General features: G+C 36.2%; 1 protein-coding gene across 2 annotated transcripts; it reads right to left on the reverse strand.

Moving 5' to 3' along the window:
* Positions 1-202: 202 nt before the first annotated feature.
* LOC113518663 (cardioactive peptide) lies at positions 203-16,153 on the reverse strand. Of its 2 annotated transcripts, none has more exons than XM_031910682.2 (5): positions 16,133-16,153; positions 3,746-3,863; positions 2,543-2,624; positions 1,080-1,141; positions 203-702 (listed from the first exon to the last, which is right to left on the reverse strand). In XM_031910682.2, exons 2-5 carry the CDS (start codon positions 3,818-3,820, stop codon positions 550-552), a joined length of 372 nt encoding a protein of 123 aa, XP_031766542.1. In that variant the 5' UTR covers positions 3,821-3,863; positions 16,133-16,153; the 3' UTR covers positions 203-549. The 2 variants fall into 2 exon arrangements, with proteins under 2 accessions (XP_031766542.1, XP_031766541.1); XM_031910681.2 differs by lacking the exon at positions 16,133-16,153 and adding an exon at positions 13,263-13,329.
* Positions 16,154-21,951: the final 5,798 nt, after the last annotated feature.

Raw genomic sequence — 21,951 nt, forward strand, 5'->3', positions numbered from 1 at the left:
ATTTTAACAACTTTTAAAACGCTACGGCAGTTATAAATATACAGCCAGTATGTCGTTTATGCCTTAGCCTGCAACTGGTATCGTGGGATTAGGATATTTAAAACATATTGATATTTTTTAATAGTAACCTTATTCAGAGTTGCCCGTAAAATCAAGATTTATTGATGCATTTTTCTTATATTTACTTAAATAAAAAAAAAAATATTAAAAATAATAAAGATGACTTAACAATACCTAATGGAGTGATTTTCTCTTCACAGTTTATAAATAATTATCGCGCCAGTTTTTACGAATTTTAAAAAGTTTAACATTTCTGCCAGTAATTAGTTAAATAAAAAAAGAGGCAGATACTTATTTGTCGTTGCATAATTTTTTTTTTTTGCTTTGGCTAATGGCTATGCAGCCAAAGCGCAATAAAGAAAAAAGTAGTAATTAAAGCCAATGCAACTTTAACTGTAAAAAAAGGAAAATTAACAAGTAAAGAAAAAGATGTACCCTTAACACCCTCGTTAAACCAGCAATACCACGACACCAGCACTCTTCAATTATTTACTGGTAATCCTTTTGTTTCCGCCTAGCAATTTCTGCGCTGGCCTCTTGTATCGCCTCCCACAGTTTCGCTTCGGACAATATTTGGCGGGAAAGTTCATCGATTGCGTTCTCTGAATCCAATAACGAACCCAATGCTTCATCGTCGACAAACTGTAAAAAATTTACTTTTAAGCATAGACTAAGGATTATGTTATTTAAGAGTCGATATTACCTGTATATTGTTAGAATTGGAAAATTAATCTATGTAACCATTTATCAACACAAAAAATAAATGTATAAAGTCATAGTGCTGTACAACTATTTATAATATGCTTTTGTCAATAACGGTGGTGTTGATGCGTATGTCACATAGAATGGTATTATTTATAGAATGTCACATAGACGTTATAAACTCAGTTTGGGTGTCGCAATTTGTGGTTGGTAAATTTTTTATCGTGTGTTTCCGATACCAATAACGCGGGCAAGGTTACCATTCCATTTTCATCCCAATAAAGAGCACGAATTCAGGATAAGTAAATTATTATTACCTGTCGTTGTCTAATTATTTCTTGAGGCATTCCTGGTGTTTGGGACCGCTTACGGCCGCAACCTGAAAAAATCATACATTCTATAACGGCAAACAAGCTGACGGCCCGCCTGGTGGAAAGTGGTAACAGTGCTGTGTTATGTTCATGGTCACATGAACAAAATAGAGTATACAGTGTCACTCATGATACCACTCACGTGTTGTTCTTCCTAAGGACTAAGGTATTATTCCTCCATATCCTGTAATTTCACTACCATATGCCACCTGGCTGCAAAAATACGAGTGGGACAGAGCTACTCACGCAGACGACTATGAAACACATTCCCTCCCTATGGAGGTCAGCTTGTTTGTCTGGGGGGAGATGGATTATCAGTTAATGGGAACGTTAATCCCCATGGCTAGCAATATACCCTACACGCGGGAAATCAACGTAATTAATTCTTTTTGAATTCGGTATATTTGACCAATTGACTTGCTTTCATTCTTACCTATCACCCTCACTAGTACCCCGGCTGTATACACTGATAGCATAGGCAGGGTTACCATTCCATTGCCAACTTTTAAAAAAGACCTTGTTTGTAGCTAAGCTATTAAATACGTATTAACTTTTAGAGCGTGCTCATATGCCATCTCATCATTATGGCGCCCTCTAGACATACAGTGACTATTGTAAGATTGTATTGTTTGGTCAGAGCAGGTACCATACGACCACGGCTTCCTGAACCTTCGGCCTTCTAACCATTACTATGAACATGTATTAAATACATCAAATTACGTGTAAATTGTTTCTTTAATAAACAATAAATCCTCTAAACGCCGTGTGGTCCTGGCATAAAATGGGCCACACCTTCCTTTCTTGTGAGTATTGTAAGAGGCGACTAAGGGAGGGTGAGGAATGGGCAACAGCGTCCCTCTTAAAACATCTCCAAACCCTAACTGCGATTGCCAATCCGCCTGCCAAGCGTGGAAACTACTACAAACCCCCCCCAAGGGGGAGGCTTATGTTCAGCAGTGAACAGTTAAAAGCTGATATGATGATCATGATGAAATCTAAAGGTATCTATTATTTATTATTTTAGATTAATTCATATTAAATAATCGTAATTATAATGGATACACAGAATTTATTTATTTTACTTTTTCTTAAGGAATTTGGCTGTTGGCCTTTGCCTACAACAGCTTTTACTTTGTTTGAGGACAAAGCAATAAACTGAGGTGCGACCATTTTGTGTCACTGTGGCATATACATGAAAGGGGGAAAAATATGTTACTTCTTTTATGTATTAATCTTTATAATAAAAAAATTATCTATTTATCTTTTTATTTAAATATTGAATAGTTTGTACATAACAATTTCAGATAATATTTCTTGTTTCGTCCTTTTTAAAGTGTGATTTTCTAGTCAGGTTTTAGTTTTTGAATTTATTTTTTTATTACTAAAATTATTAAGAATTTTTTAATAACCTGTGAATGCGTTGCAGAACGGTCTCTTTTTTGGAGTGAGCACCATTTCTTCTCCAATTCGAGGGTCGAAGCTTCTGGGTATCTGAAATTATTAATTTACATATAGTAATATTAACATGAAGATTTGTGGTGTTCTAAAAGTGTTTTTTTTTTTTAATATAGAATGTAACAACTAGCGACATCTCTTATCGCAAGGTAAAAGCTCTGTTATAAAACGCTTGACTGGATTACAAAAGTTAATTTCAAATTCGTATTTGGAACATTTAGAAAATATTTTCACTCATTCTATGCTTCAGAGAGAACGCAAAGCCGTCGTCTGGTAAACTGCGTTTGAGGCCTTTGATACTAGAGGGCGTTATCCTAACATGTGTAGATAGCATTAGTTTTTTTTTTTATTATTATCACTTATAATGCAAAGGTAACCTCGTCCGTGCTATCGGTATACGCTGGCGGGGCACCAGTGAGAGATAATAGGTGTCGCAAGAGGTGACGACTAAAGTAGCTTAATTGTTGAGAGATATGCACAAGCTTCCCTCTTAACACTTTGCATTCGGGTGGAAAGGGATGTGTAGTAATGAGGACTAATGGCCCCATCGCTAGCAAGCCCTGTCAGGTCGACCTCTACGCGGTTGCCCCTGGAAACCATCATGATTAATAATTCTTGCATTCGTTACGATGGGCTAACCGACCTGCTTTCATGCTTATCTATCATCCTTCACTAGTGCCACGTCAGTGTATACCGATAGCGCAGGCGGGGTTACCATTCCATTATCATCCAGAAACAAAACCCTTTGCATTCGTAATTATGCTTTAGAAAGTTAGTAACTAACGACTGCGCTGCTAATTTATCCACTTGATGACAGATATAATATACCTACATTCCTACAAAAGATAAAATTTGAAGTATTTGGTGCCCATGCAGTGATATACAAGCGTAACGGTCGAGATGCGATGCCTCTCGTACGGGGACATATGAATGTAAAGGGTTAAAACGTCATCAAAGCCTAACTGCAGTTGCCAACCTGTCTGCCAAGCGTGGCAACTACTGACAAAACCCCCTTTGGGGGGAAGGCTTATGTTCAGCAGTGGACAGTTAACGGCTAATATGATAATGCCATCTAGTGTTTACTCAATTACTTTTAAAATCCACACGTACAAAGTCGCGGGCAAAAACTAGTAAAATATAAAAGAAATATCACTTACGGTGGCTGTATAGCAGCAGTCCAAGCAGACAAGTGCTATTACGAGCAATAACGAAACGCGGGAAACTGGCGCCATGGCGGGAAAATATGACAGCTGTCAAGTCAACAAGATGTCCGACCTGAAACAAATATAGAAACCTATTTAATTTACTACAAATATGCATTGGTATCTTCTGATTTTTACTTTAAAAATATAGTTAATAAGTAACTTAAGTCTACAAATAATTTTTTGTATCCAATGTCAGCCTTATTGTTGCTGAATTTTCAAACAAAATTTTTAAAAAGTCTGTATGAACAAATAAAAAGAAAATTAATATGTAAACGCATAATTTCAGAATGGTTGCACCGATTTAACTAATTCTTGTTGTAATTGGCAGGACAAGGTTCGCATAACAGAAAATACTTGCGATTTTTTTTTTCTATTTTCAAATACATAAAGGCAGATATTTAAAGGCATTCTCCGTCAGTCAACTATGTTTTTTTTAAACGGTGATACAGAATCAGGCTCGTGCTCGCATCATAGTCGCTCATGACTAAGGACCACGAATTGATTGCGAAACTAGTCGAGCTTTTTGATCTAATACCGGTAGTTATTATTTTAAAAGGTTTTTTTATGCAACTTAGAATGGCAAACAAGCTGACGGCCCACCTGTAGTAATCGTCACCTATACACATGAGCAGTACCATGGACAAAACAGCAAGCATTCGACTTTTGTGTCTCCCTCTGGTTAGGTTATCATTCTATTAACTCGTATTATCTTTTATCACCAGAGGGAGACTTTGTACAAAAGTCGATTGCATGGGTACCTCTGTCCCATTCGTGTTTCAATCGTGGAGCAGTTGTGTTTGCTGTGTTTCGGTTTGAAGGGTGGGATATGGCGTGAATTTACTGGGTACAGAGGAATTACACCTGAGTTCTTACGAATAGCAACGCATGGGGAGTATCATGGGCGAAACAGTATACTCTGTTATGTCCATGCTACTGCTCATGTCTATAGGCGACGGTTACCACTTTCCATCAGGTGGGCCGTCAGCTTGTTTGCCATTCTAAGTTGTATATAAAAAAAAAATTTTTACAGTATATTTTTGTCACACTTCAAAGAAATATTAGTCATTACGTTACCATTGCTTATACATATTAAAACAATTGTAAAACTTGATTAAATCATCTTATTTAATTAACGGTTGAAACACGAATGGGACAGATGTGTGAAAAAATTTTTAAAATCATATACGTAGTTTTTTAAACTTATCCATTGTAAAAAAAAAAATATATCAAAACTTGACTCTTTATAACTTTGAGAATAGATTGTCTATTCACTTATACTTTTGTACTTTTTTCCTTTGCCTCGGATATCATTAAAAAATTAATAAAGGTTATGTCAATACCTGACATATTGATATTGTAAAATGGCGCTCGAGGCGCTGTAAGTACACGGCTACCGATTTTTGTACACTTTTATTTTTTATTCGTATTTTAGTAACTAAATTGTATTCCAAAAAAAAATCGACTTCATTTGGGACAAAATCAATTATTTTACGTCTCTCTTAAGACATTTCTGTGGTTGCCAATCCACCTGCCAAGCGTGGCAACTATTGGCAAAACTTCCTTGATGAATAAGGCTTACGTTCAGCAGTGGACAGTTAAAGGCTGGTATGGTGATAGATAGATAGATAGATAATTTATTTACATTACTTACAGCACACAAATTACAATACAAACATACACATAATACACAGTAAAAGAGATAAAAGAATTAAAAAAAGCACAAAACAAAAAAAAAAAAACAAAATATATAAACTAACAATCTCCCTTCTTTCCCTTCCTTCATGCGTGTGCCATAGTAACACAAAATGGTCACAACTCAGTTTATTGCTTTGCCCTCAAAAGAGCAAAGCACTGATTCCATTGTGACCAAGAGTCAGTCGCGAAATTCCTTATTAAAAATAAAAAAGATTATTTGATAAGTATTTAGTTTAATTCCGCCACCGTTAGTATGTGTGCGACATCCAACACTCGAAGACTGACCACCACTATTACTACTAGGAGTTCCACAACCTTACATATTACCCTTAAATTTAATTTTTTTTTTATACAACTTAGAATGGCAAACAAGCTGACGGCCCACCTGATGAAAAGTGATAACCGTTGCCTATAGACGTGAGCAGTACCGTGGACATAACAGAGTATACTGTTTCGCCCATGATACCCCCCCATGCGTTGCCATTCCTGAGGACTCAGGTGTTATTCCTCTGTACCCAGTAAATTCACGCCATATCCCACCCTTCAAACCGAAACACAGCCACGCAAACACAACTGCGTCACGGTAGAAACACGAACGGGACAGAGGTGGCCAAGCAATCGACTTTTGTACAAAGTCTCCCTCTGGTGAATTAAGAATTAATTCGATCTCACAAAAAGACATTGTATTGTTGTTGTTACTGGTGAAACTATTTAAAATTCCATTAACAAGATGTAATTTAATCCAATCACTTGTAACAAAGTGTAAACCAATTAACCGGTAAGTTAAGCCAAGTAGTTAACTTAAGAAGTTAAGAGACAAATTACATGTAAATATCGTTTGAGAATTTAACTTTGTCTCCTTAATTAAAGTGTAAAAACTTTAGTTATTTCTTACTAATATTATTATAATATGAAAGTGAGTTTGTTTGTGTGTTCATTCATCTTATTCAATCACTATTTAATTTTTTTTAATGGATGATAATGGAATGGTTACTCCGCCTGTGCTATCGGTATATACCGGCGGGGCACCAGTGAGGGATGATAAGTGAAGATGTAGCAGGTCAGTTAGCCCATCGTGACAAATTCACTGTGAATCACGATGGTTTTCAGGGGGAACCGCGAGGAGGTCGACCCGATATGGTATATTGCTAGTAATAGAGTCGCTAATGCCCATTACTAACAATCCCTTCCCATACGCTACCAGGGTACCAGTGAGGGATGGTAGGTGAAGATGAAGCAGGCCAGTTAGCCCACCGTGACGAATTTAACATTAAATCAATGTACATGGTTTCCAGAGGGAACCACGAGGAGGTCGACCTGACAGGGTATATTGCTAGCAATGGGGCTACTATTCCCCATTACTAATCCCTTCTCCCCCCTGTCTATAGTGTTTGTATATAAAGCCACTCGTATGTTATATATATGGTGCATCGTTACGAACTTTCTCATTTATTATACAACTAGGATTTGCGCAGGCGAACCCACGGGATATAGCTAGTTTAAAATAAAAGCTTTCTTTTTAAAGCCAGTTCATAATAATTATTAAATTCAGTTTGTAAAGAAACGGCGCCAAGCTGAGCGCAGCGGGGCGCGTGGCAGGAGGCAGGAGTCGAGAGGCTTGCATTGCCAAGGGAATGTTCGTTGCAGTGCAAGGATTTATATTGGGTATTGCATTTATTACTAGCAATCCGCCCCGGCTTCGCACGGATTTGGTTCGTAGATTATTATTATTAAAAAAAGGGCTTTTCCAAGCAGAAAAGCCTGTGACGCTGCGACCTCTCCGTGATCTTTTGTGCCCGCCCTTTTCTAAAGTTCGACGTTAACTTTAACGTCGAACTGGTAGCAAACCAGTGATGGGAACTTTAAGATGTTCTTTGTAGCGATGTTTTTTATTTCCTCAAGATACAGAGTGTGTTTTCCAAAGAAGATATATCGTTTATGTATGAATGGGCTACAGCGACACATTCATTGCTGCGGCGTTTCTTCCTCACTGTGACAAAATCTGCAAACACTTTTTGGGCATAAGCCTAATTGGGCCGTGGGCTTGATCGTTAGTCATTTATTCAAAAAAAAAAAAACAATGTACATTGTTTTCTGAAATTAAGTATGATCAAAGAAAAGAGTATTAAATTAAAAACAATTATAAATATATTTTACAATCAACAATATTCGTATAATAAATTTATTTGGTAGAAAAAAATTGGTTTATAGATAAAAAGTTATTTTTTTATACTACTTGGAACGGCAAACAAGCTGACGGCCCACCTGATGGAAAGTGGTAACCGTCGCCTATAGACACGAGCAGTACCGTGGACATAACAGAGTATACTGTTTCGCTCATGATACTCCCCATGCATTGCCATTCCTGAGGACTCAGGTGTTATTTCTCCGTACCCAGTAAATTCACTGCCATATCCCACCCTTCAAACCGAAACACAACTACTTTACGGTTAAAACACGAATGGGACAGAGGTACCCAAGCAATCGATCGTCGTGTGGCCTCGGTATAGAAAGAGCTATCCCTTTCAGTCCCACGGGTGTCGTAAGAGGCGACTAAGGGAACTTAACAGTCGAGGAATGGGCAGCAGCGTCCCTTTTAAAACATCACCAAAACCTAGCTGTAGTTGCCAACTCGCCTGACAAAAGTATCAACGATTGGCAAAAGCCCAATTATGGAGGAAGCCTATGCCCAGCAGTGGACAGTTAAAGACTGTTATTACAATACGAATATAATAGAATATGTTTAATTTAAACAAGTCAAAGCTTTAGCAAAAAATTATCTCAAATATGCACAGTCCCCGGGGCGAAATGGAAACGTTCCAACAAAAACGTTTACTCAACTCAATTATGGTACAGGAGAGATATGTTTTGTACTTAATTGATCCCTTGGAGATATATCTTCGGGGTTCCGTGGAAGGTACTCGATGACCCTCGCTCATAATTGAAAATTGATGAATCTTTTAATGCAACTTGGTGAAAAGGCGACCCAGTTCTGTTGAAACTAATGTAGTAATACATTCCAAATGATACTGGCAACAAAATGAAACGTTCAATCGATCGATTGATAATTTATTTGTCCAATTACACGCTAGTTATCCGCCCCGGATTCGCGCGAGAATATAACAATAATAATTTATGTGCTCAAAATGTGTCTTACACGATAGCAGAGCTACACATTTCACCTTATTTGAAGGCATGCCAATTTTGTTTCAACACATGTTAATATTTTTAAGTGGCTTACATTTTTAAAGTAAAAATACATCAATTACATGAGTTCAAATAGTTATTCTAAATATATAATAATATGTCACATTTAATCAGTTAAAAGTTAGTAAAAGGATTTCTAATTTTATAATTGTTTTATACTTTTATTCTGGCATGATTGTGTATTTTGGTATAAAAACTAATTTACTGAATTGATTTTAGAAAGAAAGAAAGAAAAGAACGAAAGAAAACATTTATGGACAACAACAAAAAAAGGGAGACTTTGTACAAAAGTCGATTGCTTGGGTACCTCTGTTCTATTCGTGTTTCAACCGTGAAGTAGTTTTTTTTATACCACTGAGGTGGCAAATAAGCATACGGCCCACCTGATGGTAAGTGGTTACCGTAGCCTATGAACACCTGCAATACCAGAGGTATTACGCGTGCGTTGCCGACCCTGAAGAAACCTCTACTCCCCCTTTGAAGAACCCCATGCTGTAGTCTCTTGGTAAAACCTCGGCAGGGAGCTCATTCCACAACCTGAGTGTTCATGGGAGGAAACATCTCTGAAACCGCGCAGTATGCGACCATTGAGGCTGTAGGACATGAGGCAGTCGTGTTTGCATGGCTGTGTTTCGGTTTGAAGGGTGGGATATGGCGTGAATTTACTGGGTACAGAGCAATAACACCTGAGTCCTCAGGAATGGCAACGCATGGGGGGTATCATGGGCGAAACAGTACACTCTGTTATGTCCACGGTACTGCTCACGTCTATAGGCGACGGTTACCACTTTCCATCAGGTGGGCCGTCAGCCTGTTTGCCATTTTAAGTTGTATAAAAAAAAAGTTACATAAATTATCAATAGAAAAAAAAAAAAACTTTACATTTGTTATTGCCAACGTTTAATTTAATTAATAAAAATTCTTTAAGACCAATCTCTAAATATTTTTTTCAAATAAAAAAAATACATCCAAATGTATTGTTACTTGTGACGAAGTTATAAAGTAATAAACTTCAAAACAAAAAATACAACGGAATTGAGAATCTCCCTCTTTCTAAAGTCGGTAAGAAACAAAATATAGAAACTAGAGTGTACAATAAAGAATTAAATAAATATAGTCCATATTATCCGCCGATAATGTAGCTTTCTACAGGTGGAAGAATTTTTAAAATCCACTGAGTAGTTTTGAGTTTATTCATGACAATAAAAAATACATCAAAATATTATCTTTTGAACCGACATCAGAAACGATGGAAGTTTTTTCTTCGCCAGTATTTTTTTTTTCTATTTGTTACCTCATATCTTTATCGGTTATAAATCGAATTGTTTTTTTTATCTGAAAGCATACACTTACAGATTGGAATATAATTTAGAATTTTTATCAGAGAATTTTTTAACAGATAGATAGATAGGTACTCTTTATTGTTTCCTCCAAAAGATTACAATAGTAAACTTTTTTATTAATATTATTTTAAGGGCTTTTACCTTCTTCAGGTATATCAGTCCTATCGTACCCTGAACTGATTTCTCAAACAAAACTTTATCTACTTTCCATAGACGCGGAAAGAGAAGAATTAATGAGCATCAATAATTTACAGAGATGTTAGAAAATTTCTGGTTTAAGTTCAGCTAACATAGATTGAATAAGGCCAACATTAGTAAACTTATTATAGATACAAACAATTACAAGAAATGATCACAGTGAGACAACAATGGGCGACCTTATCGCTGAGAGCGATCTCTTCCATCGATTCATTAGTTTCAACTTGCAATTAAAATTATCGTCATTCTTGTCACCGTTGAAGTTGGCCTTCCTTATGGAACATACAACACCTCCAGAACCCATTTTAAGTGATCACACTTGACAACAAGTGTATAAAAACCGTGTCGAAAGTTCTAAACGAAACTTCAAATCTTGCGGAGGCGAAAATAAAGGAGTTATATTGAAGAATTTAACAAAAAACAAGTGCTGTTAACTCTTCACCTTGTATTTACAAGAGTATGAAAGAAAGAAAGAAAGAAATAATTTAATCAAAGAAGCCGCCATAAGAAGTAAAGAGCCGCCATGTTTGATTCCCATCTACCTTTGTGCCATCTACTTCATTCGCTTAAATTCCCTAAGTGGGAAAACCATTTCTCTAATTTTTTTTCTTTATACCACTGAGGTGGCAATCAAGCATACGGCCCACCTGATTGTAAGCGGTTACCGTAGCCTATGAGCGTCTGCAATACCAGAGCTATTACGCGCGCGTTACCGACCTTGAAGAAACCTCTTTACGCCCCTTTTGAAGAACCCCATGCTGTAGTCTCTTGAGGAAACCTTTTGGGGAAATCACTATGTGGTTTCTCCAGGTGGAAGCCACTTCTCGACGGGGTATCAAGATAAAATATACGCCAGATTTAAGGAACTTCAGAACGAAAACTATGAAAATAGGCATCAAATCATAAAATCGTCCAAACCAAAAAAAAAACCACCATACATGCAATGCTACGTTAACGCAACGACCCACGCGAACCGCGCCCCATCTAATTGTGCCCAGTACGATATTTGATGTAGTAAAACATCAAATTATTGTTATGATCATAGCTGCTATTCGATGTCAAGGTATCGTCACTAATCAGCAATGAATTATTCTATAAGGAAAGGAAATATAATGTAGAATATATATATATATATATATATATATATATATATATATATATATATAAATTTTTAACAATATAATAAATTTATATATATATATATATATATATATATATATATATATATATAAATTTATTATATTGTTAAAAATTTGCACGCCGACATAGAGGCAGAATGTACACGGGAAATATAAATCTCTATCATCTAAAATTACCTGCATTCTAGCAAAATAAATTCATTTCATTTCATTTCATTTCATTTCATATAATATATCTTTTATATATAAAATTCTCGTGTCGCGGTGTTTATTACTAAATTCCTCCGAAACGGCTTTACCGATTTTTATGAAATTTTGTGTGCATATCGGGTAGGTCTGAGAATCGGCTGACATCTATTTTTCATACCCCTCAATGATAAGGGTGACCCACCCCTAAAATTTTTTTTTTTTTATTTTTTGACAATTTTTTTATTTTTATTTTATTATGATTTAGTATTGAAAAATACATACATATTCAAATTTTCACGCTTTAGCAAATGGCAAACAAGCTGACGGCCCACCTGATGTAAAGTGGTAACCGTCGCCTATAAACACGAGCAGTACCATGGACATAACAGAGTATACTGTTTCGCCCATGATACCCCCCATGCGGTGCCATTCCTGAGGACTCAGGTGTTATTCCTCTGTACCGTGTAAATTCACGCCTATATATATCCCACCCTTCAAACCGAAACACAGCCATGCAAACACAACTGCTTCACGGTTGAAACACGAATGGGACAGAGGTACCCAAGCAATCGACTTTTGTACAAAGTCTCCCTCTGGTATTATCCCTCGGGTCTTCCGTGAGATAACATCTAGTTTAGGTAAATGAAAGCTTTTTATCCATAATAATATTAAAAAGAGAAAAGATATGTTTGTTTGTTTGTTTGCAATAATTAAACTAAAAAACTGTTTAAATAATTTTAAAAATTCAGCCACCTATAGAAAGCTACATTGTCAGAGAATAACATGGGATTATATTTTAGTAAAACAAAAAAATTGCACAATGTCAAAATTTATCTCACTAATTTAGACACAAATGCGTGTTAGACGCCCTTTACACTGTAATAGGACGTCCGAACATGTATCTAACACCTGTCTCACCTGTCTAATTCAAGTTTAAACTTTTAAATGTAAAATTAAGTTATTCTAAACAATTATTGCTATTCAAAAATGCACCGCCTACTTATTTCTCCGTTCGCCCAATGTTCGACTGGTAGAGAACACCGTCCGGTGTTCAGTCCGCCATATGTACATAGAATTATACTGTGCAATAAATTTTTAAATAAATAAATAAAAATTAAATAACCTATGTATATACAATACACATTTATATATATTTACTAGCTGACCTTGCAAACGTTGTTTTGCCATATAAAATATTTCTAGAAAATAGTTTTTTAGTTCAATTAAAAATAGATAACACTGTAAGTGTGTTAGGATGTTGAAAGAGGAATGAAGCATTGCAGGCAATTAAAGTATACTTCATTTATGTTAATAAATTATTCAAAACAACAAATTCATATTAAATTACAATGCTTGATAGCTATTTACACATCGGTGATAGTTTTTTTTTTTTTATATTTCTACTAATAATTATGGCAATTAAAAAATAAACAAAGATTAATCTCTCAGCGCAATGGAGTGTACAATATTTTATTTATATTACGTTCTGTAATTCACACTACCCTACCTACTCACTGTCCTGTTAACTGTCCACTGTTGGGCATATGGGGACTTTTGCCAGTAGTTGCCACGCTTGGCAGGCGGGTTGGCAACCGCAGGCTTTTAGAGATATACATTAACGTTTAACTAAATATATAAATATTTTGAAACAAGCTTGTATTGTGGGAAAAAGTATGGGATAGTTAAACAAACACTTACCTCGTGTTGTTGGTAGGAGAATGCACCGCGGTGGGTGCTCTCTTACCCTTATATAACGGAGTTGGCATCGCAGTCGCCGTAGAGACAGTGTCAGGGATGGAGTGGCTTTCACTTGAAATATTAAAAAGTGTGGGCGAAGTGTGGGCGTGGAGATATCTTTAACCGACATCAAAAAGGATAGATAGATAGATAGGTAATTTATTTGCATTACAGCACATAAATTTATACTAGAGGGAGACTTTGCACAAAAGTCGATGCTTGGGTACCTTTGTCCCATTCGTGTTTCAACTGTGAAGCAGTTGTGTTTGCATGGCTGTGTTTCGGTTTGAAGGGTGGGACATGGCGTGAATTTACAGGGTACAGAGGAATAACTCCTGAGTCCTCAGGAATGGCAACGCATGGGGGGTATCATGGGCGAAACAGTATACTCTGTTATGTCCACGGTACTGCTCATGTCTATAGGCGACGGTTACCATTTTCCATTAAGTGGGCCGTCAGCTTGTTTGCCATTCTAAGTCGAATAAAAAAAAAACGTAGTCGCCACTCATTGCTGGTAATGACCGACATAAACCGACCTGCCTTTCCATCCTCACCTGTCACCCGTCACTAATGCCCCGTTTACGTGTACCGTTAGCGCAGGCGGGGTTACAATTCCATTATCATCCATTAAAAAATAACGAAAATCGAAAATCGTAGTTTACATTTTGAAGTAAATACTTACGCAAACACTTGATAAACTGTACTTTTTTTCGCAAGAGGAAGTCTTTGTTTAAATCGAAGCATTTGGCGTCCCATTGTTTCTGCCTACCCTAATGGGAGACAGGCGTGATAGATATGTATGTATGTATGTAAAAAATAAAACACGGCGGCGCCTCCATAGCGCCTCTGTTCCGCGGACCTCCTGTTGCTCGAGTTCTCTTTCTCAGTACTATGTTGATATCCGATGCTTGCACGGAATAATGAAAATAATCATAATCAAATGTGCCGGAATATCGGTATACTTATTGTGGGCAAGTATTTGGTGGTTTTCCGACATTATTTGCGTCACGATGCTAAATCGATTGGCAGGTTAAGCAACGTTCGCGGCGGTCGGAAATTGGATGGGTGACCATGTATGAGTTTCTTTTTTTTTATTTTTTTGATGGGTGAAAATGGTATGGTAACCCCGCCTGCGCTAACGGGATACGCTGGCGGAGGACCAGCGAAGGGTGATAGATGAGAATGGAAACAGGCCAGTTAGCCCATCACGATGAATTCATCAGGAATTAACCATGATAGTTTCCAGGGAGAACCGCGAGGAGGTCGACCTGGTTGGGTATATTGCTAGCAATGGGATTCTCAGTCTCCATTACTAACAATCCCTTTCCCCCTAAAGCATGTATGAGTTCGGTATTTTTTCTTAATGGAACCGTAACCCCACTTGTGGCGGGGCACCAGTGAGAGATGATAGGTGAGCATGAAGTCAGGTCAGTTGGCACATCGTGATGAATTAATCAAAAATTAACCAAGATGGTTTCCGGAAGGTAACGCATGGGTGTTTCTGATAGGTTATATTGCTAGCAATGGGGATTTGAAATCTCATTATTAACAATCCCTTTCGCCCCAAATTCGGAGGTTGGAGTACATACTAATGATCCAGCCCGACTTCGCTCAAATAGATAGAACAGCGGGTCTACCATGAAATGAAATTCCGAAATTTCGGACTCAAATTTGTGTTTATGTTTATACCAAAATCGGACCAATAAATGGAGTTTAACATTTCGTTCGTCATACATCCTATCATAAAAGTCCAAAGGAACAATATTTTATCATTTTGTAATATTTCCAAACGGCATGTATTATGTAATTTTAACATCAAATTTCTGTTTCGTTTGGCTCCGAAATTTCGAAAAACATTTCATGTTAGGCCCTTAGGATCCACTCAGTTCGATTGTATTTTTTTTTCATGTTCCTTACTTCATAACTCCGTCAGTTGTGAACCGATTTGAAAAGTTCTTTTTTTTTGTTTCGGTTTGAAGGGTGGGATATGGCGTGAATTTACAGGGTACAGAGGAATAACACCCGAGTCCTCAGGAATAGCAACGCACGGGAGGTATCATGAGCGAAACAGTATACTCTGTTATGTCCACGGTACTGCTCATGTCTATAGGGGACGGTTACCACTTTCCATCAGGTGCGGTATCACTTTCCGTCAGCTTGTTTGCCATTCTAAGTTGTATAAAAAAAAAAAAAAAAACGTACAAATCCCTATCGTACAAAGTCTCCCTCCGGTATCTGTCTATCTATGGACGAAATAAATAAACAAATCTTCCAAAAACATTATCAACCATTTCTTCCGGAGTTAAAACAATATTACGATGGGTTTGTAAATAAATAAAGCTAATAGTGCCTTACGGGCAGAATAGTTATCGATACAGTTAAAATCCTTAACAGATTCCACGAAGAGGGATTGTTATTTGATCGAAATGGATGATTACAATTGTCTATAAACACAAAATGAATATTTTGCTTGGGTACCTCTGTCCCATTCCTGTTTTAACCGTGAAGCAGCTGTGTTTGCATGGCTGTGTTTCGGTTTGAAGGGTGGGATATGGCGTGAATTTACTGGGTACAGAGAAATAACACCTGAGTCCTCAGGAATGGCAACGCATGGGAGGTATCATGGGCGAAACAGTATACTCTGTTATGTTCATGGTACTGCTCGTGTCTATAGGCGACGGTTACCACTTTCCATCAGGTGGGCCGTCAGCTTGTTTGCCATTCTAAGTTGTATAAAAAAAAATTCACTCTCGTGACGGCAACAAACATAATTAATTGTAATAGATTCTTTTAAAATTTTACTAAATTCGGTTTTTTTTTTATTATATTACCTTGGTTGAAAGCTAGCGCTGGGACATAAATGACGATTGGAAGCCAAACCATCTGAAATAAGTATAAAATAATTAATCCAAATATCTCGCCTAATGGAAAGTTTAAATGAAGCAAAAACGTTGTAGATAGATAGATAGATAGATAGATAATTTATATGCATTACATACAGTACACAATTAAGTGACTTAATTTTTTTTATACAACTTAGAATGGCAAACAAGCTCGACAAGACGACCCACCTGATGGAAAGTGGTAACCGTCGCCTATAGACGTGAGCAGTACCGTGGACATAACAGAGTATACTGTTTCGCCCAGGACTCAGGTGTTAGTCCTCTGTACCCTGTAAATTCGTAAGTAATTAACGTAGGGAGATAAGTTCGCGTTTGCTAACATTGTTATTTGTTGTAGTTGTTACTGTATGTTTTAGTGCAATAAAGTATATATATCCCGGTTACGCGGACAAAGTCGCGTGTAAAATCTAGTAAATAATAAAACAAAAAGTAAACAACATAAAGTAAATAAAACATATTTTTTAAAAGGTCAACAATTATTTTTGGTTTTATTTCGAATCTATTTAATATCTGAATTTATTTGGATTCAAATATCAAATTCTTGGATTTTCATGACGGACAGTGCTTATTGGGTAATTATTTATAAAAATATTATATTTCATCGTAAAATGTAGATGGTTCGTCGATCAAAAATATCAACTAGATCAAGTTTCAAGAATTGCGAAGTAGTAACTCAATTGTGTAATAGCTAAATAACGCCTCACGAATTACAGCGGGTCTATCATGGAATGGAATGGGACAGATAAAGGAAACACTAGGCGTCATGTCGTATAGGGAGATAAAGGATATGGCCTGGGATAGAGCTGGCTGGAAGAAGATGCATGAATTAGTTGCACCGACAAGAGGTAACTCTTAAATGAAAATGAGAATATTATGGAATGAAATCCCGAAATTTTGTACTCAATTTCGTGTTTATGTTTATACCAAAATGGGACCAATAAATGGAGTTTAACATTTCGTTCGTCATACATCCTATCATAAAATTCTAAAGGAACAATATTTTAACATTTTGTAATATTTCCAAACGGCATGTATTATGTAATTTTAACATCAAATTTGTGTTACGTTTGGCTCCGAAATATCGGAAAACATTTGATGAGAATGAAAACAGGCCAGTTAGCCCGTCATGATGAATTCATCAGGAATTAACCATGATAGTTTCCAGGGAGAACCGTGTGTAGGTCGACCTAGTTGAGTATATTGCTAGCAATGGGATTCTCAGTTTCCATTACTAACAATCCCTTTCCCCCCAATCTCTCCCTTTAAGTACTATTTTATCCGTGTCCTATATTCATGTTTCAGATTCACTCTCTCCTGTTGTATGCGTGCTTTTAAGTTTGTGTATGTTTATGTATGTATTTGCACTTCAGCTGCCCGCTAACGACATGCTTTCCAACTGTATCGGGTTGACTGGAAGAGATCTCTGTCAGAGATAAGTCCAGCCTTGCTCACAACATTTATAAATGCATTAACAATGTAATTTACAAGTGCAATAAATAAATATATATATATATATATATATATATATATATATATATATATATATATATATATATATATATATATATTTGTTTATATATAACAGTGCGTCACTTACCCTTTGTCTTTCTTTCTTTTCTCAATATCCTCTACCCAAAGGTTGTCTGGAAGAGATTGCTTAGCGATAAGGCCGCCTTTTGTATCACTTCTCATTACAATTATTGTGAACTGGTTGTAATAAAGAAAACGCCGGTTCGTGTTGAAAAATTAAACTGACAGCGTAGCGATTCATTTCGCTACCTCCTTTTAACCGCGCCAACAATTTTTACGTCAATACAATATTAAGACTCTTTCCAGTGTAGTGACTAAAGACATCTATTGCATTCAGTCACTAACCTTGCTTGCAGAATGATTCTATTCATCTTGCAGTTTAAAAGACAGAAGGGAACTAATGAACAGCGATCCACAATAACATTTAATCAGTATTTAATATTTTACATTAGGTAGGATTCGTAAAGTCAGATAGATAGATGTCAGATAAACTAAAACTCAAACGTCACAATGTTTCTAAATTGTGCAAACGAGAAAGAGTCTTAATATTGTATTGACGTAAGAATTGTTGGCGCGGTCAAAAGGAGGTGGTGGAATGAGTCGCTACAGAGAGTATATAAAAAAAATGAGCAATTAAAGTACAATATTTGAAATACAAATTACAAAGGAGTTTGTAACAACATTTATATGTATTTATTATTTTATAAATAGTGCAATAAAGTGTAAAATAAAGTAAATTAAACCGTGTATCAATTTCAAAATGCATTATCAAAATAGATTCAAAATTCAAAACGTAATCGTGTTGTCTAGGTACAAAAGGGTAGTTTACCAGAGGGAGACTGTACAAAAGTCGATTGCTTGGGTACCTCTGTGCCATTCGTGTTTCTACCGTGAAGCAGTTGTGTTTGCATGGCTGTGTTTCGGTTTGAAGGGTGGAATATGGCGTGAATTTACTGGGTACAGAGGAATAACACCTGAGTCCTCAGGAATGGCAACGCATGGGGGGTATCATGGGCGAAACAGTATACTCTGTTATGTCCATGGTACTGCTCATGTCTATAGGCGACGGTTACCACTTTCCATCAGGTGGGCCGTCAGCTTGTTTGCCATTCTAAGTTGTATAAAAAAAAAAAAAAAATAGATAAACTAACATTTATAGGCAATTTAATTAATTATTTGGCCAAAATTATTAATAGCGTATATCCTTCTCTATTTCATTTATTAAAATTTTGAAATTTATTGAAGCTGTTTCAGCTGTTAACGCTGCAAAAGATCCTTAATAAACAAACTCACTTTCTTATCTATAATTATAATAAATCTGTAGAGAGGTCAATTCTATACATGTAATATATTTCCAAAATAACTATCAGGCGGTGATTAGTGATCGATACTGATGCCAAAAATGTAATCAGTAAAATTTTTGTCTGCCTGTCTGCATGTTCGTTATAGAAACAAAAAACTACTCGACGGATTTTAACGAAACTTGGTACAATTATTCTTCATACTCCTGGAGAGGTTATAGTATACTTTTCATCACGTTACGATCAATAGGAGCAGAGCAGTGAAGGGAAATGTTGAGAAAACGGGAGAAGTTACTGCATTTTTAAGCTTCCGTCGCGTGTGCAGCCTTAATGGCCACTTTTTAAATATAAAAATGCCCACCCGTGGGACGCCGGGACGGGCCGCTAGTTAATAATATTAGTAAGAAATGAGACTCCTGTGTTTAAAAGTCGACTTAAAATTAAAAATTCAATTTGTAAATGGGGCGTTATTTGTTTTACAGCTTTTAGTTTCGACTGTAGGCATCTATTTGGTATCACGCATCGAGAATATAAACTTTCAAAGAAAGATTCGATCTCCGGCAAAGTTTTGCCTAATTCTCATGTAATTCAAAACCGGCCGATTTACGTATTCCTACCGCCAATTTGTTAAAAACAATTTCGTGTTTTTTTTTCTGGCTTCTGTATTCCATTACTTTTTTTTATTCGTTAATTTTTTTACTCAACTTTTTTAAAACTGAAGCCGTAAACATATGGGTAAACAAATTTCGTAGAGAATTGTTCGAAAGATTATCTTACTTACGTCAACCATTTTTTTTAATGGATATTAATGGAATGATACCCCACTGGCGGGGTGCCAGTGAGGGATGATAATTTACTGGGTACAGAGGAATAACACCTGAGTCCTCAGGAATGGCAACGCATGGGGGGTATCATGGGCGAAACAATGTACTCTGTTAAGTCCACGGTACTGCTCATGTCTATAGGCGACAGTTACCACTTTCCATCAGGTGGGCCGTCAGCTTGTTTGCCATTCTAAGTTGCATAAAAAAGATATTGGTAGAAATTTTATCGAAAATACATAATTAATTCAGTTTTTAGATCAAAACAAACTGATATTTATCAGAATTGAAGTCGCTTTTTTTTTTAAGATAAAACTAACTAAGTATTCTGCCACCGTACAATTAAACATTTGAACCGTTTTGTTTTTCCCGCAACTTAGTTTTAAAGAGCTCGCTATCTGTCTATTTGTAACTCGACCGGTAAACACAAGTTGGCAAACATTGGACAAACAAAACTATGAAAGTTCTCTAACGAACTTAATAATGCCACGTCTGCTGAATTGTCATTGTTGATCGGAATGATTTAATTACTAATTAAATAATGCGTCATTCGATATTATATCGTCATAGTCGTAGAATACTGATGGATCTGACAAATATTACATATATATATATATATATATATATATATATATATATATATATATATATCCGTTAGTATTCTACGACTATGACGATATCGTCACCTTTATGGTAAACTTACGAAACTGAAAAAGATACATTTTACAGGGGAACGTTTTGAAACATTAGAATGCAAATAACTTTTGATAGAAGATTACTGTAAAAGATCATGCTAACATTTTAGTTTTTGTTAATACTTTTTGGTTTGTCCAAAATTTAAATGCGGTGTGACACCTATTGCTGTGTTGCCTAGCAATTGTTGACTGTCGTTAATTACGAAAATAGAAAATTTAGTAGGTGATTTAAATATTATTTTATTTAAACATCAAGTGATATTGTGTGTTCGTTTATATATATATATATATATATTGTGTTATTTGTTTGGAACTTATAAACTTTATAAGTGAAATCTACTGACAATTCTGCTAATTCTTACTACCAATCCTTGAAGAGTTCCCTTACTGTTCAAGGAACAAGGTTCAAGGTACGAATATCTTTAAGTGTTTTAAAATCCTGTTTTTTTATTGAATGCGCTTAATAAATTATTATTATATTACAAATATCAGAAATAAATGCATATTCGTTACTTTGCACCTTCATACATGAGAGTTCCTAGGTATGCAGTTATACAAAAGTGCCACTTTCGTAAATATACCAAGCCATCAATCATGTGTTTTGGAGAAAACTTCAGTTTAAATAACAACATTCATGTAAAATAACTAAATTAGGATTTAAAAAATTGATAAAATAATTATTGAAATTTTCAAACTAAAGTGTTTATTATAGAAAATATTATAAAAATACGCTAAGTAAGTTTACTTTGGGTATATCACAAAAATATGGAGATTTGAGCTACTCGATTTCTTTAACCGTTAGAGATAGAAATTTGAAAATAAGCCACAATAAGTAGTATGACGCAAAATGTAGATTTTTTAAGAAATGTCAAATTTGAGAAACTGCAGTTTCGTAAATTTGCCTATGTCGATTTACACCATAGATAGCTCTAACTAACGCATGTTCTATCGATGTATATTTATGAAGTAAGAATATTTGTCAAACAAAATCCACAATTTTTTACAAAACTTTCGAGTATGAATAAATTTACATCGAACGATCCCACAAGGTTTTCAGGTGGTAGAGCCACGCTGTAATACCATATGGTATTGCAGCATGAATGGGCCGGCTCGACCGGGGAAGTACCACACCCTCACAGAATACCGACGCTAAGTGGTTGCACTTTCAGTGCGATCACATTCCGTATGGTGAGTGAGGGAGTCCGGAGGCCCATCCCATACCCATCCCATACCCATCCCTTTCCTAATCCTAAAATCCTTTCCCCAACCCCGTCCCCCTATCCTACAACACGCAACCATGGCAGTGGAATTAAAAAAAAATAACATACCCCAGGGAGGTACCAGTAACCATGTTGCTGGAGAATCCTCTCTCGAGCAACCACGCTCGGGCTGCCCTGCGT

Source organism: Galleria mellonella, unplaced genomic scaffold, assembly GCF_026898425.1.
Source record: "Galleria mellonella isolate WM207_F2 unplaced genomic scaffold, CSIRO_AGI_GalMel_v1 utg778, whole genome shotgun sequence".
NCBI classification, from domain to species: Eukaryota; Metazoa; Arthropoda; class Insecta; order Lepidoptera; family Pyralidae; genus Galleria; species Galleria mellonella.

Bases quoted from the DNA above. Each gene is read 5' to 3' on its own strand.
- LOC113518663 (XM_031910682.2), bottom strand. From the start codon at position 3,820: ATGGCGCCAGTTTCCCGCGTTTCGTTATTGCTCGTAATAGCACTTGTC. The intron at 2,625-3,745 runs GTAAGTGATATT...TAATAATTTCAG, and splicing joins ACTGCTGCTATACAGCCACC to ATACCCAGAAGCTTCGACCC. The intron at 703-1,079 runs GTAATAATAATT...AATTTTTTACAG, and splicing joins AAATAATTAGACAACGACAG to TTTGTCGACGATGAAGCATT.